General features: G+C 42.6%; 1 protein-coding gene across 1 annotated transcript in view; it reads left to right on the top strand.

Annotated features, from left to right (window-relative positions):
• The window catches only part of LOC105465811 (solute carrier family 7 member 14), a 122586-nt gene that overhangs the window by 57490 nt on the left and 40772 nt on the right, over positions 1-24324 (top strand). The window contains exon 3 of the mRNA XM_011714439.3: positions 24018-24254. Within this exon, the coding sequence (XP_011712741.1) occupies positions 24018-24254 (237 nt within the window). The remainder of the gene's footprint in view (positions 1-24017; positions 24255-24324) is intronic.

Raw genomic sequence — 24324 nt, 5'->3', positions numbered from 1 at the left:
TTTTGTTGTTGTTTTTTGTTTTTTGCTTTCTGGGTTTTTTTAAAAACAAAAACAAAAACAAAAAAAACACAGAGTTTTGCTCTGACGCCCAGACTGGAGTGCGATCTCAGCTCACTACAACCTCCACCTCCCAGGTTCAAGCAATTCTTCTGCTTCAGCCTCCTGAGTAGCTGGGATTAAAGGTGCATGCCACCACGCCTGGCTAATTTTTGTACTTGTAGTAGAGACAGGGTTTCACCATGTTGGCCAGGCTGGTCTCGTAACCCTGACCCCGCACTTTGGGAGGCTGAGATGATCTGCCCGCCTCAGCCTCCCAAAGTGCTCGGATTACAAGCGTTAGCCTCTGCTCCCTGCCTATTTTTTCAATACAGAGAGTTATTCTGCTTCTCATATATCTCCCAGCTTCTCATTCCCTGTTATGTTCTAATGGCTCTGTTTTTATTTTAACTCTCCTTTACACCGGAAGATAGGTCAATCCTCTTGAGGGAGAGGGGAAGGATACAGCTAAGATACAAATAATAAAGATAGGCAGAGCAGCAAAATGACAGGTCAATAAATCTGATATGATTGGGATTTGATAAACCTCAAACTGGCATCGAGCCCCCAAGGAGAAGGAAGCCAGGCCAGGAGATTTAAAGCTCTTGTGAGAATCACGGTGCGCCATCTGCCACAAACACCTCCACAGATTTATATTGCACAGTGACAGGTCCACTAGCAGCTCCTTGTCTCCCCTTGAGAAAGAATCATAAAACTCATTTTTTAAAATAAGGTGCCAGGACTTACACGCCTATACTTTGTAGAAATGGCTCTCCTACTGCCTTTTCCTTTTCCTTCCTCTTCTCTTGAGTAGCGATCTACAATATCTTCCCAGAATTGCTGGAGTAGGCCAATGGACAACTTGAGAAAGGAAAACCTCCTGCTTCTTGATGATTGCATTGCAAAAGCATGAGGCTTTTCTGGGTTTTAGGGTGGCAGATCATGTGGGCCAACCCATGTACGGACAGTGAATGTCTTGGTCTCTTCAAATATTTCAGGAGAAGTAGGAATTCTAACTTATATTGGGAATTCTGTGTACCAATGAGTGCCATCATAAGAAAAGCACTACATTAATGTCATACATGTAGAATAGTCTTCACATAAAACACAGACTACAAACATGAAACCAGAAAGTGTGCTGGTTTGTATTTAACGTCTCTTTCATTTGATAAGGAAAATAAGCTGAGTTTATTAACCTCCTGTCTTCTCTTTCCTGTTGGTTTTACCATTTATCCCCTTCTCTCCTGAAGTCATCCTCTCACAAGCGTGAATATCCTAATAGTTGAGGTTTCTTCAGAATTGAGGGGTTTTCCCTCCTATCGATGAAAGTAAATTATTCACATGGATGAATTTTGGAAATACTTGCAATTCTATTACTGTGAAAGCAATTACCTCCAAACTTTTTTGACAGAGAAATTTACTCACCATGAGTTTCTAGATCCAAACGTGTTATCATGTGGAACAGAATGTTGATAGTAGGACAAAAGGCAGCCATATACTCAGAGGTTTCCATGGAAGGCACAGGGCCGATGCATCAGATTAATGAAGACTACACAGTTTTCAATAGATCTCATCCTATTTTGACCCAGTCTCCCAGACCACAGTGATTTTTGTGAATGAATTACCTGTGTCTTATTCTTCACAGGATATATTACATCTGTAAATCAGAGCCTGCCCCTTACCCCATCACAGTGCTTATGGGCAGTATATAATCTAGACTTTTCCACTGCTCACATGGAGAGCCTGAGATTGGCCCAGCCTGTGTTATGCTGGAGCCAGCTCACACCAGCTGCCAAGAGTACTGATTGTGCATACCTCTTTCCAACTTTACATTCAATGATGTCATGTTGTTAACTTGGAATCAGCTATGAAGGGACTATGTGTTTGTTGTTGTTACCATAGTTCAGAGAGTCAGTTGTTAAACCTTTACCAGCACATCACGAGCCTACCTCCATTAAAGACCCTGGTCCTGCCCAGTAACTGAGGCCTTCACCACAGCACCAAACACAAGAAGAAAAAACCCTACCTCTCCCTAAAACAGGATTCCCCCTCTCCGCCTATTGCCCCATCCATAGCACTTCTCTGTACTGTATGACTGACTTATCTAGCCACTGAGGCCATTTGGAATCCTCCCAGAGCCCCTAGCCAGGCCAGGACCAAAACATTATAACTTACGCCAATGTTAGCATATTTATAGCAGGTTTCTTCAAGCAGGCCTCTCACTCTTGTGATTGTTGGTCACTAAACTAAAGGAAGTGCTGCTCCAAGTGTCTTCTTTCCACTTTCACATCATCATCACATATTGCCTCACCTTTGGCAAAACTTCCCACTGCTTCTCCATACCACAGTAATCAAACTCCCCTATGTCTTCATCCTTTTTAATACATGGTCCTTTTCTCCTGGTCTTAATTAAAACCTGGCTCACCTGAGGGTGAGTCCAGTCTCCACAATTGTGCATTTATCTCCAGCAATAATGACTGCTTAGTTGCAAGAATGAAGTAAAGAGAAAGTTGGGATTAACTTAGATTTAACTTTTTCCAAGCAGAGGGAGAAAAAAGTAATGGGGTTAAGGGTATTTTCAAAGGAAGAGTAAACTGTGCTGAATCACATAATCTAGGCTGGCTAAGAAGGGAAGTGAAAACACAAGAGTGATGGTGACTCATGAAAAGTGGTATAATCGGTAGAAATTGGAATTGTCAATGAGGTCAAGATATCATTGCCATAAAAATACTGGGAAAGTGAGATAGAAAGCTAGGAAGTGATGGAAATGATAAAAGAGTGGGATGTTTGAAATAAAGATTTCAGAAGTAGTATAGCAATCAATAACATTCAGTTTAGACTTGAAACCTGGTTCAGCCACTGACTAGCTATGAGACCTTGAGCAAGCTCCATAATTTCTCTGAACTTCAGTTTCTCCACTTTAAAAATAATAATACCTACTTCATAAGGTTGTTGTCAAGACTAAAGGAGATGCATATTAATTGCCTGGTATGTTGCCGAGCACATAGCACTAAATAAGTGCTTATTATTATTTTGTGCCAAACCCTAAATTAGGTGCTTTCCAGAGAGCATGACCCTTAAAACTCTTTATCTCTCTAAAGATAAAGATTATTATCTCCAATTTCACGTATGTGGAAAATGTGCAAACCGAAGTTTAAATGACAGAACCCACATTCAAATCTGTTGATAGATAGGTTGAGAGATAATGCCAACAACTCTCAACCCTGGCTATGGGTTTAAATCACTTGGCAACTTTTTTTTCTGTATTAATGAAAAATGGATTTTGGAGTTCAGTTTTATTGAATTATAATTACATATCATAAAATGCATCCTTTTTTATATACACTTCTATGAGCTTTGATAAACACATGTAATCATGTAAGCTTCACCACAATCAAGATGCGGAAGGGCTCCATCACCCCCAAAATAATTTCTCCATGCTGCCTCTCTGTAGTTAAGCCCTCCTCCCACTCCCAGCCCCTGGCAACCACTGATTTGTTTTCAGTCCCTATCGGTTTGCCTTTTCCACAACATTATGTAAATAGAATCATTCAGTATATAACCTTTTAAGTTTGCTTTCTTTCACTTAGTAAGATGCATTTGAAATTCATTCATGTTGTTGTGTGTATCAGAATGTTGTTCCATTTTCTTCCCATTGTATGGCTAAACCACCATTTGTTTATCCTTTTACCAGCTGGAGGACAACTGGGTTGTTTCCAGTCTGTGGCCGATATAAATAAACTCACTGCAAATATTTACGTATAGGTTTTTATATATACACAAGTTGTGGTTTCTCAAGTAAATACTTAGGAGTGAAGTTGTTAGTTTGTATGGTAAGTGAATGCTCAACTATAGAATAAACAGCCAAGCTTTTCTCCAAAGTAGCTGTATTATTTTTGACTCGCACAGGAATATGTGAAAGTTCCAGTACCTTGTCAGCACTCAGAATTGTCAAGTGTTGTTTTTTGTCATTGTTTTGTTTGTTTTTGTTTGTTTGTTTGCCATTTTAAAAGACATATAGCAATATTTCAATGTAGTTTTAATTTGCATTACTCTAATTACTAATGATGTTGGACATCTTTCTATGGGTTTGTCACCCATGTGCTCTCCTTGGTAAAGTGTCTATTTAAATCTTTTGCCCTTTTTTTTTTTTTTTTTTTGAGATGGAGTCTCGCTCTGTCGTCCAGGCTGGAGGGCAGTGGCGCAATCTCGGCTCACTGCAAGCTCCACCTCCCGAGTTCAAGCGATTCTTCTCCCTCCGCCTCCTGAGTAGCTGAGACTACAGACACACACCACCATACCTGGCTAATTTTTGTATTTTTAGTAGAGATGGTGTTTCACCATATTGGTTAGGCTGGTCTCGAACTCCTGACCTCATGATCTGCCCACCTCAGCCTCCCAAAGTGCTGGGCTTACAGGCATGACCCACTACGCCCAACCCTTTTGTCCTTTTTTAATTGGGTTTTTTATTTTCTTGTTATTAACTTTTAAGCATTCTTTATATATTCTGGAGACAAGTCCTATATTAGGTATGCATTTTGTCACATACTTTCTCCAGTTTGTGACTTGCCTTTCAATTTCTGTTTATTTCTTTTTAAAACTACTGATGCCCAGGCACCACCTCCAGAGTTTCTAATTCAATTGGCCTAGGCATTGGAATTTTTTAAAGTTCCCCAGGGAATTCTAATTCTAATTACTTTTGCACCAACATAATGGAAACTATTTGGACCACACAATCTTAAGAGAGTTTTTGGCCTTGTGGCACCATTCCCCATGCTATGCAAACCAGCTTATAACATGAAACAAATCTGACTCAGAGAGCAATCTATTTTCTTTACAATTTGTCAAGCTGGGAAGTTATAGCAACTTGCCAAGCTCCTCCCACTAGTCCCACCCCAACATTATGATTGCCCACTGCCCTGTCACAGGTGGAAGAAAACTTATCAGAGGAAGCAGCTTGTGCTTTGTCCAAAAGGTCTTATCTACTCTTCAGTAGCTCAGTAGACCACAACCAGAGCCTATAGCCATGCCAACCCTAAAAACCCTTTTGTATATTTCAGATTGTATAAACTAGATAGAGGAAATAGGTTTTTTTCTTCGTGGTTCCCAGCCTTTTGGAGAGACTGAAGGGTGGAGGCAGGATGGTTTACAGTGGTTCTCTAATGTAGTTGGCTATAGATGAAACACAGCAAAGCCATCGTGCCAGTGACATCCGGTCATTTAAAGCCCCAAGAGACTCTTATGAGTAGTGGAAGAGAGGCAGATTTAACTTTTTTTGTAAATTTATGTCCAGTTCTCTTTTAACATTATTAAAATTGTTCCTCAAACAGAATACAGGTCTGAATCACTCCTAAGCTCCTACACTTTCTATAGTAACCCTTCAAGCCCATTTCTCAAACATTATTGGTAAGGATTCAACAACAGTATGCATACACAGCATCAGTCCTTTCCCTGGAACACAGTACTTACAATTTTTGTCATCTACTCATAAGAAATATTTGGCAAAAATCTAATAAGATAAGGTTCAGTAAAAATGTACTGGGTTCCTACCATGTATCAGTCCTGGGGCAGTACCAAGAATAGGCAAGAAATTGCCTCTTATCTATTTCCAAAGGACCCATTGCTATTGGGTCCCATTGCTTATTGATGGTGATGAATGCCAAACCTGATAACTGACTATGGCAATAATAGTCGTAACAATGTAATAGTCGTAGTGGCAACTACCACTTATTGAGTACCTACTTTGTACCAAAAGAGTTCTAAGTGCTTAACACATTATTTTACTTAATCTTCACAACAACCATATATGACAAACAGTGTTACACTTACTGCATATTCCAGATGAGAAAACAGAGGATTCTGAAAGGTTTGGTAATTTGCTTAAGGCTCCTGCTTAAGAGGTGACAGCATGAGGAATGGAGTGAAAACAGTCTGACTCCAGAGCTTACTTCTTCATCATTCTGCTGCCCTGCTACTGTATTAACAGATTACATTACATTCAATTGCAGACAGCAGAACACCAAAATAAGGGAGAATTTCATTTCTGTCCTGTGTACAAGAAGCCTGGAGAGAGGCAGCTGTTGTGGCCTCTCAGACATGGGGACACAGGCCCCTTTATTTTTCTGCTGTGCCAGTCAGACATTTGGCTTCCATTGCAAAGTAACTCAAGACTCAAGATGACTGACGAAGCTCCAGTCAGTATGTCTGAGTTCCAGAAGGCAGGAAGAAAAATGGAAAGTTGGGGCAGGTGATTCCTTACCTTTCTGTCCCCTTTTTTGTTGTTGTTTGCTTGTTTTGAGACAGAGTCTCGCTCCGCCACCCAGGCTGGAGTGCAGTGGCACAATCTCGGCTCACTGCAACCTCCGCCTCCTGAATTCAAGTGAGTCTCCTGCCTCAGCCTCACGAGTAGCTAGGATTACAGGCACCCACCACCATGCCTGGCTAATTTTTGTATTTTTAGTAGAGACGGAGTTTCGCCATGTTGGCCAGGCTTGTCTCAAACTCCTGACTTCAGGTGATCTGCCCTCCTTTGCCTCCCTAAGTGTTGGGATTACAGGCGTGAGCCACCACACCCGGCCCCTTTCTGTCCTCTTTTTAAGAATCTTTCTTATAAGTCCTTCCGCATTTCTCCCACTGACATTGGCCTAAACTTAGACATCTGGCCACAGCAGTGAGGCTGAGAAGTATAGTCTTCTAACTGGGTATTTTGCCAACTCCAGAATATCAGAATTCTGTTGACAGGAAGGAAAGGAAAAACTGGCTGCCACTGCCACATCTCTAATGGATGCAAAATCCTGAAGCCTTCCAGTTTGCTGAGGTCAATTTTTTCTGCAATATTTAAATAAAATTGGTTCTGATTCCCAATTTACAATGTGAAAATCTAAGGTCCCCCTCAGTAAATGTAGGGAGTTGTGAAGCTGACCTTCCTCTTCACTCTTCTGGCTCTAAGTCTCTGCTTCTACAGAGTCTCTGTTTCCACTTTGCATTTTACCTCCTTACCTGCTGTCCCCTTTCTTTATCATTATTATCAAACTCATCTGAACAAAGCGTCAGTAATGCAGGATTGTGTGTGCCATAGACTTTATGGAAAGTTTGGACCAGAGATGGGAGATATAGTACAGTCAATCCTAGCAAACAGCAAGCTCACACTTGAATATAGGACACTCCAATTCTCTTTGCCTTTAGGGAATATCCACCAACCCTCTCTTCTTCTTGGCACCAGCTTTTGGACCTATGGATGGGCGGCCTTTCTCCCATAACCTCACCTTCTACTCTGCTCATTTTCAAGCCCTAAAACTCTGTCCATATCCTACCAAGCAGTTATTTCTTCATCACCCTCCAAGTTCATCTTGGTCATTCTCCAAAGAATGTCTTTTCCCCAACCAAAATAATTTATTGAGGTAATTCACTAAACAAAGAAGGTTCTCAAAGGAGGGATTTGGGGGCCACGCTGGGAAGGTTAGGTATCATCCTCTAGGCATTGAGAAGTTCAGTGACATGACCAGATATGTACTTTAGTAATACAGTGGAAAGAGAATGGAGGTAGGGAAGCTGTTATGCACATATTCCATGAAACATACAGGAGATATGAAGCCCTAGTCCCTGAAAGGCCAAAAGGAAGCTTAGGATGAAGAGAATTTGGGCATGAGTAGATAAAGGACAAGGAGGGAGAGCAAGAAAGGCTCTTTCTAGCCAAGAAAAGACATATAATAGAGAAACTATTGAAACAATGTCATTAAAAATAGATTTTGCAACGCAGTTCTGGTGCCAGAAAGTGAAAGTAGAAACAGAAAACTCTAGCAAAGAAGACCACCACAGAACACCACAAGGGGTCTAGAACTCATCTTTGCGTGTAGCACACCGCGGAAGGTGCTTTCATGCAGCACCTCCTTCCCATCCTCACCAACCCTGTGGAGGGAGGGATGACTGTTCTGCTCTACAGACGAGGAGCCAGAGTCAGAGGTTAAAGGAGCTTCCTGAAAGTCCCACTGCTATTCAGTGCTGCGCCAGAACTCAAATCTATGACTGTAGCATTCCAAAGCTCATGCTCTGCCATTTCAGCAAGCTATCTCTGAGATCTTTGAAGCCAGAAAATCTTTCTCATTAGATGTGAATTAATTGTGATCAATTCCCATTGATTGTGTCTGAAAGGCAATGAAGGGTCATCACACTGAGCAGTAATTTTCTTGGCACCCTTAGTTTATGATTTGGCATTAGGGTTTATAATCTGTGTTTCCTGCCATCCTCATTTGATCTTTGGCACCTCGTGATCCATCATCAGGCAAGCTCATGGTAATGGAATCCCTGGGGAGGAGGTAAGAGAGCAGAGCCCTGTTGAGCAGATGTCTCTCCACAGGTTCCCAACCTCCTCCCGGGTGGGTTCTTGCAAAGCTCAAATGTAGGCTCCCCATCCCAGTATTCATCTTGGGTTTGAGTTTCATGATCAAAGAAAGATTTCTAAAGACTCAGTCTATATAGATAGTCTGACAAGTTCCCCTGTTTTATCTTTCAGAACAATAAACGATTTTCCCTCCTGAAATTGAAGACAGCCTTGAGAGGTGAAATAGGAGGGTTGGTCCTTTGCAACTCCTCCATGATCTAGGACTAGTCATTCATTCCACAACTTGCATTTGTTTGTTCCCCGAAACACCTCTGGAAACTGCTGTTAACAACACCGGGGAGTGGAAGAGGCAGGATATTGTGAGGACGGGAAGGAAATGCAAAGATGAACAAATGCATGCCAGTCCTCAAATCTCTGAAAGACTAGCTCTCTCAAATGTCCAAATACACAGCCATAGGTCAAAATCATAATAATGATGCAGCCACTCCTGATGCTTATTAAGTCTCTAAGATATAATTTAGCAAGCACATGATAAATGTTAGTTCATGTTATTATTACTATCAGTTTTGTTGTTATTAGGCAAATACTGTGCACCAGGCACTGTGCATACATTGTCTCATTTAATTCTCTCAATCTTCCTATCACGTGGATATTAAGGTCCCAATTTTGTGACTCGTCATAAAACTAAACCAGAGCAGTTTTGCTGTGCCTCACACTAGCTGAAAAAATTTGCATCAACCCAACAAACCCTACAAAATAAATGCCATTATTATATTCATTTTGCAGATGACAAAACTGAGGCTCAGAGAGGTTAGGTGACTTGTCCAGAGCTACAAGGTGGTCAGTGGCAAAGGCTGGGTCTAAATATGATTCAGCCTGATTCCAGAGACCATGACCCCCATGCTCCATACAGACACAAACTTCCAAATTTATTATTTATTTATTTATTTATTTATTTATTTATTTATTTATTTTTGAGATAGGATTTCACTCTGTCCTCCAAGCTGTAGTGCAGTGGCATGATCATGGCTCACTGCCGCCTCAGACTCCTGGGCTCGAGGAATCCTCCCACCTCAGCCTCCTCAGTAGCTGAGACTATAGGTGTGCATCATCACACCCAACTAATTTTCTTCTTTCTTCTTCTTCTTCTTTTTTTTTTTTTTTTTTTGTAGAGACAGATGTCGCTATGTTACCTAGACTGGTCTCAAACTCCTGGCCTCAAGCTACCTTCCTGTCTCAGCTTCCCAAAGTGCTGGGATTACAGGTGTGAGCCACCATGCCTGGCCCACCCCTAAATTTAAAAACTCACCAAAGAGAACCAAATGAATCAAGGAACCCTCACTTTTATTGGGGCTTCAAAAGACCCTGTACCTTACCCTATTGATTAGCAGAGCACTTTTGTAGATCAAAACTTCTCCAAATCAGGTCATGAAGATAATTTGTAAGCTCAGCATCTTTCTGTCACCTGTCAGCAGTGAGGAGAAAGGTGTTGTAAAGTTCATGTCGCTCTTCTATATAGGGATCAATTGACAGCCCTGTAGGAAGGATGTCAGTTACCAATTCAGAGAAGGTGAGCACATTTTAATAGAAATTTGCAAGTTTCTCAGATTGTTGATGGTGATAATGAGTTTCCTCCAGCAAAGCCAGGAAAACCTGGGCTTCTTTTACATCTTCTGCCGCACCTAGTAGCGTGGACAGTGCATGCCATGAGCACGTAGCATGGCTGTGGGAGGGACTGACCACCTTCTCTGGGCCCGGCATAGCAGGAGATGCTGCAGAACATGGGAAAGAACTCTGAGACAAAGGGCTTGATATCGATATGAAGAAACAAGACACACACACATGAAATAATTGTGAGTGCTGCAAGAGACAATCAGGCCTGGTCAGAAGTTGGGACACCTGAGGTCTAATTCCAACTCTCATCCTCAGCAGTTCAGGGCCCTCAGGTAAGTCATTCACATGACCTGATCTCGGTTTCCTCCGCTGATAAATGAAGAGTTTGAATTACATTGCCTGTCTCATTAGTTTGCATGAAAAACGACCCAGGGAGGGGAAAGATTTGTAAAGAAGGGCCTATTGTCTCAACTCCCCTGCAACCCAACACACGTCCTAACCCCAGCTAGCATCTGGGAGCCAGATGCAATTAGTCCCTGTAGCTGAACTGCCTCTGTTCAAGACCTGCTTTGCCATTTTCTCCTTGTATGACTTGGGAAATACACTTAACCCTAGAGCTTTCCAAACAGGTTGCTGAAACTTGGAGGTGTGCCAAAATATGAATCCTTCAGCTTTAGGACACCTGGAAAGTGCTATAGGCCCCAGGCTAGTGAGCAGCCTCACCCTTTTATACATTACCTCCTTTCCATATCCATACAAATATATATGTAGATTGAGACAGAGTCTCACTCTGTCACCCAGGATGGAGCGCAATGGCATGATCTCAGCTCACAGCAGCCTCTGCCTCCGGGGTTCCAGCGATTCTCCTGCCTCAGCCTCCTGGGTAGCTGGGATTAGAGGCATACACCACCATGCAGGAATAATTTTTGTATTTTTAGTAGAGATGGGGTTTTGCTGTGTTGGCCAGGCTGGTCTAGAACTCTTACCTCAGGTGATCCGCCCGCCTCGGCCTCCCAAAGTGCTGGGATTACAGGCATGAGCCACCGTGCCTAGCCCAAATATTATCTTCAAGGTGGGTTATGCGATGTGGAAAAGGTTGAGAAGTCCTGATAACCTGTTGAGATCTTGGACTCATCATCTGCAAACGGAAATTTTATTAGTTTCTGCATTGTAACCATCTTGTGAAGATTAAGATTTTGTATGTAAAGTGCTTAATATGCCCATGCACATAGTAAATGCTCGGTAATGTTTGTATTATTATTATCACCACTACCAAGACTACTGGCCAGTTTCCAACCTGACAAGGCTAGGTTCTTAATGCAAATGAGTAGTCCTGGTGCCAGTGCTGAAGGTCCTCAGTCCGCCCCTCACAAAAAGACTGGTAGACTTGCCTCCTACTCACTTTCCTCCAGATGAACCCTGTGCAAAGACTATGCTTTTGACTCTGAAAGTATATGTCCAAGAGGAATTCTCTTCCTTTAAAGGAACAGCCTCCTTTAACAAGGCTATGCCTTAAAACACATTAATAGGTCGTGCCTCAAAACAAGTAAATAAATATGTATAATAATTACCAACAGTGACAAGTGCTATAAAGGAAAATAAACAAGGTATCATGACAAAGTACTTTTTCTGAAGAAGTGATACTTAAGCAACTTCAACTTGGTGCACTGAAATAGACGCTAGAGATGCAGAGATAAGTAAGGCATGGTACCTGCCAACGGCCACAGAAAACACCTGAGACAGGAATGTTGATGAAAACTCATGAAGAGGAGTTATGCCAAACACCAGCCCTTGCCCTCAGAGGTTTGCACAGGTAGACTTTCTGAGTGGAGTCTAACTGGCCAATCACAGCAGCTCAGGAGCTTTGCATGTGCCAGGCCATCTACTTTGAACACTCTGGCCCACTCCTCACGTTGCTAGTTCACAGAGGCTGCAGACAAGGAGCCACAGCCACCCCAAGGAATCAAAGAGCTCCTGACACTTGCCCTGGCAAGGAGGTGAGATCACCAAAGCAAAGGGTGCAAGGAGAGGAAAGAACTGAAGGGAGAACTTTGTTAAATGACTACACACAGATGGAGATGGATAAATAAGAAGCAATGATGAAAAAAGAAAAGAAGTGGGCAGAAGAAAGCGAGTGAAACCAAAGGAAGAACAGATTCTTACACAAGGGAACAGAGAGGGAATAAGTGTTTGCATCACAAGCTGCAGGGACACTGATAAAAGGCCATTCTGTTGACAGCTTGTGGGTTAGAGATGGCAATTTCTGGGGTGTAATGAAGGCAAACACCACAGTGCAAAGGGTAGCATTAGCATGGAGAAGAGCAAACAGCAAGCAAGAGAATGGATCCTTTATTTAACAACCCAAGGAATCCATTTGTCCTGGACACAACCTGTGCCTGTGCCTTTTTAAGAGTCATGAGTACGTATGTGAAAAACAATTATTTGCTAATATGCATCACAAACATTTTATATACTATTCCTCACCACTGGTCACCCTCATAGATCTGGCCATAAGTCCCTCACAAAGTAATTGAAAACATTTATATAATGTATACATTTACATATATATGCATATACACATATTTGCACAAATATATCTGTAGATCTTATTAACTCTTCAGACATTTCCTACTTGGAATAAATTCAACAATAGCCCTTGGCTATATTAATTTCTCTTGAGAGTTTGTTTATAAATGCCCTAGCTTATCACTTCTTAGACTTTTTAAAGAAAAATAAGCAGTATAATGAGTTTTTCTTACATGTGAAGCATAGATACAAACACCTGCTCCTTTGAAAACATTTCTAAGATTATTTTAATTAGGAGAGTGCTTATGTGGCAAAATACTATAAGCTCAGCCGAGGGCACTTGCTATTTTCCTTGGTGGGAAAGCCTCTTTCAAGAAGCCCCCCAGTGTATCCAAGGGAGTCACTATTCCATTCACTGGAGTTCTCTTGTTCAAAATTTAGCTCAAAACTCTCCATTGCTGTTGCATTCAGTAGGAGCTACTTAGCCATAAACTAAGTTCAGGACTTAGCCATAAACTAAGTTCAGGACTAAGCGCAGGACCATGTAGGTGAGGCTCTTTGGAAGAACAGTAACTGCCACCTTTATCAGTTGTGCACAGAAGACACTGCGGCCGCAGTTTACCCAGCGCACGCCAACCTTCCATCCTCATGGATCAGCAGCAGGGGGCAACACTCATGCCATAAAATGCAAATTGTACACATGTGCCCTATAGAAGGCTGAATCCGCCTAGAGTTCTGAGGGGTGGGGGAGTAGAAAAGGGGAGAGGAGAAGGAAGGAGGTGAAAGTGATAGAAATTTGTTTCACAGGATGGGGGAGAACCAGAAGTAGGCACTGTAACCACATCCACCTCACCAAAAGATTCCCTCCCACAAGCCTCCTAAATCTGGAGTCTCTGGCCCCGTTCTTCCCCTCCCTGTGCGTTGGCATCCCTGTCATGAAGGGTCTCTCATGGCTTTGGGACAGCCCCCCACAGAGCGGGTGCAGGCCCTTCAAAGCTTTGCTGTGTCTCCCCTTCCCTGGTCATCTTCTGAGAATTTGTCCCCTCCCCGTGGAACCCCCATTCGCCTGCTCCTCATCTGGGCTGGGGAAGCCATGCGAGGGCGCAGGTGGGTCCTCTCAGCACTCACCTTGAACCCAGCTCATTGTATTCTCAGGGCAGGGGGTATGGCTGACCCCCCACAGAATCTTCTGAGATCTGTCATCTCTGTTGGTGCCACTTTCACCTGCTTTAGAAATGGGACACTGCCTACTCCCTGAGAGTGATGAGTTGAGAAATATTCAGGTGGGAGAGAATTGCTGGTTGTCACTTCAACTCCAAGTCTCCTTTCCTTTTCTGCACAAAGCCTTTTTAGTCCACTTATAAGAGTCCTCTGGATGAGAGGCAGTAGGTCTCACAAAGAGAAGTTGAGTGAGAAAATGGGAAACTTCTCTTCACCCTCACAATTTCTAACTGCAGTTGTGGAACAGAACAAGAAGTTTCTAGATTAAAGATTTCAAACCTAGGAAGAAATTTCTCCAAGTTCTGTTTTATAAGTGCATTGAGCACACCTAGGGCTTGGTCTAGAATCTAGATGATTTCTAATTTTCCTACCAACTCTGAGACTCTAAAACCATCAGCCAACAATGCTTGCTTCCAACCTGTTTTATCCCACTCTGAGGCAAAGGCTCCTGTATAAATACTCCACAGACTACTGCTAAGTAAAGCTCTCTGGGATTCCTCTTCCTCGTCAATGAATAATAGCCCTAAGCTCCCACTGAAGGAGTACCTACCGTATGTCAGGAACTATAACACATGTCCTTTGATGACCCATAGCAACCTGCATAGTAGGTATCACCATCACCATTTTCCAGGTAGGGAAACAGGGTCAATGAAATTGGCTGACCGGCTCCAGACCACAGATAGCAATAATTTTATTTGTCCTTTTTTTTTTTTTTTTTTTTTTTTTTGAGATGGAGTTTCGCTCTGTTGCCCAGGCTGGAGTGCAATGGCACGATCTTGGCTCACCGCAACCTCCACCTCCCAGGTTCAAGCGATTCTCCTGCCTCAGCCTCCCAAGTAGCTGGGATTACAGGCATGTACCACCACACCTGGTTAATTTTGTATTTTTGTTGGAGATGGGGTTTCTCCATGTTGGTCAGGCTGGTCTCGAACTGCCAACCTCAGGTGACCCACTTGCCTCTGCCTCCCAAAGACCTGGGATTACAAGCGTGAGCCACTGCACCCAGCCTATTTGTCCTTACTTAGTATGCCCAGGCACTGGGCAAAGTGATCTGTGTGCAACATCTTACTTCATTGTCATAACCGCTCTCTGGGTCTTTCTCCAGAGGCTGTGTGAATTCTATGACACCTCACTCCCTCTCCTAAAGGAGAGGAGGGGCTGCTGATGCTGGCCTTAGCATTCTCTCCCAGGTTGTCTAAGCATCAAATGTGAAACCAAGTACAGTGAGTCTAGCATAGGTAGATGCCAAGAAAACACGTGCCTTCGCCTTTCCCTTTTGTAGTGACTTTTTCCTTCCAAGGTGGCCTTTGATGATAACCTGAAGCCACCCACATAAAAATGTTAGGAGCAGAGAAAAGGACAGTTCCAGCCCACTTGCCACTTCGACAATGAAGAAGGACCAATCTGGGCCAGAAGACGGGCTTGGGGCACAGATAACCCTGTGGATTGTTTAGTTGAAAGTAACCACATGAGCAACATCATCATCAATTACCATCATCATTATCATTTGATAAAGCAATCAAGTTAAACAATGTACATTGATGATGATTATTAACAACAGCATGACCAGATAATACTTGAATTCCTCATATTGTAGAGACTGTACCTTCAATAGCCTCCAAAATATTTTCATAGAGGGAGATCTAGAGAAGAGAGTAAACAGATAGGTTGGTTACATCCTTTTCTTTTTTTTTTTTTTTTTTTGAGACACAGTCTTGCTCTGTCGCTGAGGCTGGAGTGCAGTGGCATGATCTTGGCTCACTGCAACCTCCTCCTCCTGGGTTCAAGCGATTCTCCTGTCTCAGCCTCCAGAGTAGCTGGGATTACAGGTGCCCACCAAATGCCCAGCTAGTTTTTGTATTTTTAGTAGAGACGGGATTTTGCCATGTTGGGCAGGCTGCTCTCAAACTCCTGACCTCAGGTGATCCACTCACCTTGGCCTCCCAAAGTGCGGGGATTATAGGCATGCACCACCACACTGGGCTTATTTTTGTATTTTTAGTAGAGATAGGGTTTTGCCATGTTGGTCAGGCTGGTCTCAAACTCCCGACCTCAGGTGATCTGCCCACCTCGGCCTCCCAAAGTGCTTGGATTATAGGCGTGACCCACCGCGCCCAGCCGGTTGGTTACATTTAATCAACAAATTGTTAAACTTCCTTGACCTGTTTGGGGGGCTGACTTCTCTGACTCTAAGGACAACTTATTTCCTACCTGTTTATATGTTGATATATTGGTGCTGTGGTTTGGAGGACTTGGGAGTTCTCTATTCCCTACCCAACTTTAATTGGAGCCCTGTCAGGTTCAATAACTGATGGTGTCATATACCCCTGATTAATGATGCTGCCTGTCCCCTAAACACAGGTGGCAGGTGGTTACTGTCCACATGGGGCCTGCTTGGGCAGAGAAATCATAAGTCTCTTCTTAGACACAAAGAAACATAGGCATTCCCAGACAAATTACTTTTCCTCCAGACACATTCATAAAAATTGCCTGGGCTTCCCTGACAGGTGATGGAGTGACCGAGGCTGCTCAAGTAGAAGAGACAGTAGCAGTGAGGCTGAAGGGACAGAGCACCTGACCAGTCACTCCCTGAAAAAGAAACCCACAGTTTTCTTGGCTAACCAAGGACATCAGTGCAGGTTCACTGGGTCCAGCCGCACCATGACAGGGCCTGGATAGATGTTTCTCCTAACCCAGCAACCTGCTTCTCAAGACAGCAATAATGGGGACACTGCATTACCCACCATATGGAACTCGGTGTCATGGAGAAAATAAACGTCTCTGAGAGAATTCACACTTCATTTCTCTCTGAGGTCCTGTGATTCCTCTTCATACCCTACTCCCCATCTACATTTAGTCAGGACTAGCAACCGTAGCTACATATATGGCATGTCTTAGCCCTGCTGTGGCTTTATAAAAGGAAAAGGGATGTTTTAAGAAAAGTGAGAAAATGAGAAGAAAATAAGTAACAACTCAGCAAAATGCTATATTTGGTGAGGACTTTCTTAAAGACATGTTTGGGCCTAAGTAGTGAATTTCACAAATGTGGGCCAACGGCTGATTCCATCCTGTGTCTGGCAGATGGCAGATAGCTGGTACTTGGGAAGAACTGATTTAATGGATGAGAAATCACTGACCTCGTCCATTTCCTAGATCAGCCCACCCCAACCTTCCTGCCTACCCAGTGTGAAGTATAAGACACAGTATGTGCAAAACCTTATAGGGCCTGGTATCAGTGACCTATGGTCCACTCAAGGCAGCCTGACCGAATCTCTGAGCAACCAGTTGTTGCTGATCCCAGAGGCCTGAATGAAACTGTAAAGTTGGCAAATTGTTTTCTTGGACACCTGCCTCCACTCCCTCTCATAATTTCTGATAGCCTCTTTCCCTTTGGACAGTCCTTCTGGCTGGTTGGTTTTCTGGTCTGTTTCCTCCATGATACTATAAGGCCCACAAAAAAGAGACTATATTCTTCCTGTTCACCTTTGAATCCTTAAAAGCTGATATAGATGCATAGAGATGATACCTTACCAGTGCATGGGATAAATGGATAAGTGAATTAGAAAGCTCCTAAGGCTGGGTATCAGGAGACCTCAGTTCTAGCCCAAACTCTGCCATTAATGGAATACACAGCTTCAGATCTGGGGCTCAAATGCATCATCTATAATATAAAAAAACAACTCTGATGAGCAACTGACACCCCTTCCCATTCCCATGCTCAGTACAGCCCTGGGGGTCCACAGAGGAGGGTCAGGGCCTTTGGGCAGGTATGGGATGAAGGAGACCTTGAGCAGACCAACCTCCATTCTCCCACCCCTTCAAAAGGAACCACCTGCTTTCACCTATTTATGTATTGGGCTCTCAAATAAGACTGTGTGTGAAAAAAAGTTCTACAACTAAGAAAGAGCTTTAAACTATACAAGAAGATGAACAAGTACAGTCCTTTTCAGCTAGTCCTCCCGTCTATCACAAAGGTCCCACCCCCTCAATCACTCGATCTCAGTCCACCTCTGCAGGTTCATCTTCCACAATCTCCAAAGTAGCCTGCATGTGTCAGCCCAGCTACACCTTTCCTCTGCTTGAAACCACCCTTTCCTCTGTTTTTTTCGACTGGCAAAGCCCAGCTCACCCTCCAAGAAGTAGCTTAAAAGGCTCCCTCCCCCAGTCTCCCTGCTTCCATAGCAACCAAAGAACCCTGCTCCCTAAGAAGCACGCTCACCGCACTGGGCTCCAAGAACACTTCATAAATGCTCGATAGTATGAAATGCTGGCTGCGTGGAATCAGCTGTTTGTTTATTAAACTCTTTCCTGACTGAAATATAGATGCCTCAAGATCAGGAAATCTGTCTCACCGTTTGTGTCTCTGTCATTCATTACAGTGCCTCATTTCGTAGACACTTAATGTGTGTGGAATGAAGGAAGGAAATTAGAAAGTCAAAAGTTATTTGGGAAACTCTTAAATTAACGGATAAGTATGTTAGGGAATAGTCAAAGTAAGATAAGCTACGTATTAATGGGAAAATCTGTCTATCTGAGTAGAGTAATTGGCATTCAAGTGTGAATAACCCCTAGATTTAATCCTTCCAGGTGAAAGTACACTTATTTAAAAGTACTTATTTATCTAATGGCTTTCTTTGCTGGAATGCGGAGGGAAATTCATGTCTTAAGTGGAGAAGCCTTTCTCCACTTATGATCAGGCAAGATAATCATTGAATTCATCATATTATAGAAACTGTACCTCCAATAACTTCCCCCTTAAGTGGAAAAACTTCTCCACTTAAAAATGGATTTACCTCCTTTTGCCTACTCCCAGCTGGGTCTTTCTCCTTTACTCTCTTAAGAAGGAGAAGCTTTGCCTCCTGGTTCTAAAAGGGTTATAGGGAATCCAGGTAGGCTGCAAGTGACTCAACAGAATTAGAGAGGGAGAAGCATGTCATGATTCTCTTTGCTGTTGGGTTGTGCTATGTTAAGCATAGTTTGGAAAGGTCAACATTGTATGTAGGTTGTCTGAAAGTACTAAACCTAAGGCTGGCTCTTCACATATATATATGATAGAATCATAGACTCTAACTTGAAAGCAAAATCACATTGAAAAGGACTATATTTTTCTGAAACCCCAAATCACACATCATCTGGGATACACATAAGAGGATTAAAAGGAATATTGCAAATCGAGAATCTCCTGGCACCTTGTCCCAACCCACTTTTCAATGTGGAAGTTCTCTCCAAGTCTAACTGATTTTTAGCCTGGCAAATTATGAATTTAACCACAAATAGTTCTGGGTACAGAAATATAAAACACTAGAAATGGGACAAAATATAAATAGGAATATGTTTACAATAGATTTATATGATGGGTAACTGAAAAGGTGTCAGATTTGCAGGCTTCTTACCTCTTGTCCTGCTGAAATAAATCCTTTATATTTCTCAAAGACCTAGACTTCCTTCCCATCTCTGACTAACACTAAGGGAAAATCGCCATCATGTGGTCTGCAACATTCTGCCACTCACTGATGGCTGCCTGCACCTAAACATTGGATTTCATATTGATTATCTCTAGCTATATGAATAAGTACTTTTGAAATCAATATGCCTCTCCCTCTAATCACTTGGTGGATGACCACAAAATGTAAAATCACTCTGATAATAGCATAAGGCAAATATGATTAGAAAGGTAACTCAGGGGCAAAATTTTTTAATGGATTCACAAAATTAAGTCAATATTATTTATACATTAATCTTTTTTTTTTTTTTGACACAGAGTCTTGCTCTGTTGTCCCCACTGGAGTGCAATGGCACAATCTCAGTTCACTGCCACCTCCGCCTCCTGGGTTCCAGCGATTCTCCTGCCTCAGCCTCCAGAGTAGCTGGGACTACAGGCGTCCGCCACCACATCTGGCTCATTTTTTTTGTAATTTTAGTAGAGATAGGGTTTCACCATGTTGACCGGGCTGGTCTCAAACTCTTGACCTCAGGGGATCCACCTGCCTCGCCCTCCCAAAGTGCTGGGATTACAGGCATGAGCCACCGCGCCCGGCAATTGATCTCTCATTTAAAACAGTGATTCTCTACCCTAGTACACCCAGATTCATTTTTGGTAATAAATACTTTGTAATGCTTCCTCTACTATTCTGGATGAAAGCTAGAGATGGTTACCTTCCTATGCACTTAATTTTTTAAAAACTAAATATGTCCTGAGTATGAAAGATAAATCAAATGAAAGTAACTTTGAATAAAATCAATATGTATTCCAACATGTGAATGCTGGGGCATGCGTACATTAGGAGATGCGAGGAAGTCGTCAGATGTTTGCAGTCATTTGTAGAACCACTGTGAGTACAACAGCCACAAATGTAGACTCATATAGGTCTGTCATTTGATGCTCAAAGACCATGAATAACGTTGTTGTTGATGATGGTCTTCCAAAATGATGATCAACTCGGTAAATTCCAAACCAAACAAATGACAACTGTCTCTCAATTTACCCAGCTGTTGCAGTCCTGGAAAATTCAATGTCTAAAAAGCCATGCAAAAAAAATGCTTTGTGTGTATATGTAAAATGGAGACAAATTCAAGTTCAAAAATTATAAACAGGTTTGTACTTAAATGAATGTCCACTGGGGCCATCAGCAGTCATGTATGATACAAGACAAAGCTTCATTCTGTGAGTCAGTCACGTTGCAGAATGACGAACAGCCCAGGCCCCTGTCCACTTAATGCCACAAGTGCTCACACTCATCATGAGAACCATAGACACTCCGACATATTTCCAAAATTCCCCTAGGAGTCAACACCACCTTTACTGAGAACCATTGGTTCATAGAGTATTTTCTACAGGGCTTCCCTCACTAAATAGATGATTAAGAGTTGACTTTAGCTGTAAAACCAAAGAGTGATGCACCAGAAGGGATCCTAAACCATATCTAATTGGCCGCCTCATTTCATCCATAGGAGGGTAACTGGCCCCTCAATACTCAGTAACCTAGGACCCTAGATAATCTAGGATAAAAACCAAGGTTTCCCTGGGCACGGTGGCTCATGCTGTAATCCCAGTACTTTGGAAGGCTGAGACAGGCGGATAACTTGAGGTCAGGAGTTCAAGACCAGCCTGGCCAACATGGAGAAACCCCATCTCCACTAAAAATACAAAAATTAGCCAGACATAGTGGTGCATGCCTGTAGTCCCAGCTACTTGGGAGGCTGAGGCAGGAGAATGGCCTGAACCCAACAGGTGGAGGTTGCAGTGATCCAAGATCACACCACTGCACTCCAGCCTGGGCAACAGAGTGAAACTCCATCTCAAAAAAAAAAAAAAAAAAAGGTTTCCGTTTCCATGCTTTTAATTTCTTAGTGAAATTAGAAAGATACTCTTGAATGTGTTTCTCTTACATACCAGATATTTTGAAATAGTTGAATGAACGAGAACATTTTTCTCAGGATATATGAGGCTGTAAACATTCAGTTCTCACCAGTGAACTTCAAAGCCAGGCTAGACTCTCTCTAGTGCCCACTCTAAGTCTGAATTTCTCCATACAAACAAATCAAAAAGATTTTAAAATACTATAAGATCTTTTACAATGTGTCCAAAACAATGATTTCTTGGAGCAGAAATTGTCTTGTATGGTTAGTGCCTGGTTGATTTTCCCACTGTTCTCCCCAAACTATAGTCATCAGGACCTCAGCAGGACCTTGGGAAATGACTAAGTTTCCAAATGCTCCTTATACCATGCACAGCCAGGGCCTCTTTCTCTGATTCAGACAGCAATGGACTGGTCCGTTCACAAGACCTAAGGAAGACTTGGCTATTTGCTAATTACCCTTGGCAAGTGTATTCTGGTGGCAAAATGGGTATTTTTAAATTTAATTTGTTGATCTAATGTTATGGAGAGAATGTTTGATTGCACAGACTCCACAATATTGGCTCTCCAAATTAAATTTGCAATCAAATCAATGCCTACTTCAAAAGCATCATCTGGAAAAGATTTTACTTATAAATCTTGTATAATATCAGGTGGTAAAGTTGGGTGATGAGAATAAGCTCATAGAATGCAGGAATTATTGGGTAATGCTGTGGCTTCAATACCAAAGCAGAGAAGTGAGTTGCCTCTTCACTTCCTTCCTCACACAGCACTAAAAGAGCAACTTAATCCATACGTGCAAACTCAACTCCCGAGAACCCTGAAAACACACGGCATTCAAGAAAATATCATCAGGTTCTTATATTTAATGCATGCACACTCTATACTTTCCCCATGGAAGAGTTCTTCAGGCCTTTCTTCAAAGACCATTTCCTCTTAATTTTAGACTCACTCTAACAATTTAAATATCAGGCGTTGGAAGTAGCAATTTAGAAAAGAGGTGGTCTGACTGCTCCAGGTAAGCACTGGGACAGCAACAAGAAGTAACAACTGACAGTCTGATATCAAGGAAGATGGAAAGCTATATTTACAAAGCAAGGGGAGGAGGGCTGACATCGGAACTCAAAATAAATAACAGCCTGGACTGTTTATATGTAGAGACAAACAGCTTCACTATCCCTGAGAGCATCTCCATAACACCGAACAATACTGTAGCTGATGTAAAAGAAAAGCTAAGTTGTGCTCAATAGATTTTGCAGCAAAATATTACAAAATTCAGTATAACAGATAGAATCCTAGAGTGTCAGAGTTAGGAGATCCTTAAGAGAGTCTTTGGTGTAGCACTTTTATTTTAAAAACAAGGATGCTGAATCTATAGGGGTGGAGTAGAAACAGGAGCCCAGCATAACTGGTCCAGTGCTTCTTCCATGTAGACACCCTGACAACTGAAGCAATGGAGGGGAAGGAAGAGATAGTACATCGCATGGAATCATTTATTATGCCATTGCTTTTGACATCTCTGTTTTTGCTTCTTTGCATTGATTTCATCCCCTTCCAAAGGAGAAGAAACCTGCTCTCTTTATTCACAAAAGTGTGAACTATTGTTCCCTGGTTTGTGATGAGAGAACCTCAGGGTTGGCCCTTAACAAAATTGGGACTGAAGGTAAAGTTGACTTTGAGTTCCCTCCTACATCCTCCTACATCCCACCCCTGGTATGTTTCCTCCAAGCTGTCCTATGTCTGTCCTCCAACTCGTTGCCCTACTCACTGGCCCACACCCAGAATTCCTAGCACAAAATAGGAAATTCTCCCAACTCCCAGAAGTTTGATATGTTCTCAATCTCTTTCTAATTTATTATCTAATTACATCAAAGAATGAAGCAATATTCCAGTGCATTTCAGATACAAGTTGGCACATGCATTACCTGGGGAGCTGGATAAAATGCAGCATCCTGATTCCTATCTCCTGAAATTAGGATTCAATAGATGATTCTGGTGGAAGTGGGCCCTGAACCCACTTTGTAAAACACGTGGCTCTGCTTACCTGGCCAGCCTCGTCTCCTCCTAATACCTCGGTGCACACTCCCCTCCACTCAAATACTTCATACTGTCTCTCTCTGCCATGTCTTTGCCTCATGTTCCACCTTCTTCATCCAATTAATCCCTACATATGCCTCAAAACCCTCTAAGTACATGTCTCACATCTCTCCTGTCATTGTTATATATTTTTAGATTGTCAAGCTTACACAGCCTACAATGGGCACTGATGGCCTCTCTCCCCTTAAGGGCAGGGGCATATGCCATTTGTCTTTTTTATACCCAGTGCTTCACACCCTGCCATGCACATGGTAGGACTCTAGAAGTGTTTGTTAAATTACCTTTTGTGCACGTGCTAAATTTCCTTGTTAATAATTAGCAATTTATTTATATTTGCATCTTTTATCTACCCCCTAGATATAGTACGCCATTTTCACAGATTGCTCAAAGTATCACTGTCAAATGAGGAGCACTTTCTATAATATGTAAAAACCAAAAGAGAAGAAGTTTGTGCATAATATCACCCTGGTGCCATCAAGTGTGGGGGTCGTAATGAGTTGGGCCCATGTTCACACCGGATATCTGACACCTAAGGAACATGACAGAGACACACACAAGTGGAATATTTTCTAAATAAAGAACGGTTTACAACAGTTCAGTAGAATTAGTTCTTATTGCCTTGCTAGTCATTCAAGTTCGCATTTTTCAGAAGTGAGGTTGGAAGAGGTAAGAGTTGGCTTTGAGTCGATTCACATACATAAAACTTTGTGTGTTTGTTCTGAGATCCTAGAGAGTCTCAGTATGTTCTCTACCCAAGATGGTTAGCCACAGGATGTCAGCTTTTCTCCTGAAGTCCACCATCTGTGTATGTCTGTCCCTTGCAGGCGTCTGCTATGCAGAGTTTGGAGTTCGAGTCCCCAAGACCACAGGATCTGCCTACACCTACAGCTATGTCACTGTTGGGGAATTTGTGGCATTTTTCATTGGCTGGAACCTGATCCTGGAGTACCTGATTGGCACTGCGGCCGGAGCCAGTGCTCTAAGCAGCATGTTTGACTCACTGGCCAACCACACCATCAGCCGCTGGATGGCAGACAGCGTGGGAACCCTCAATGGCCTGGGTGAGACTGCCACATCCTCCTACCCTCAACATGCAAACTTACCAAGCCCCATAAATGAGTTCTCCTTTCA

The sequence above is a fragment of the Macaca nemestrina genome, chromosome 2 (genome assembly GCF_043159975.1).
Source record: "Macaca nemestrina isolate mMacNem1 chromosome 2, mMacNem.hap1, whole genome shotgun sequence".
NCBI lineage: Eukaryota > Metazoa > Chordata > Mammalia > Primates > Cercopithecidae > Macaca > Macaca nemestrina.
Note: the sequence above shows the minus strand (reverse complement) of the source record. Positions and strands in the feature narration are given on the sequence as shown.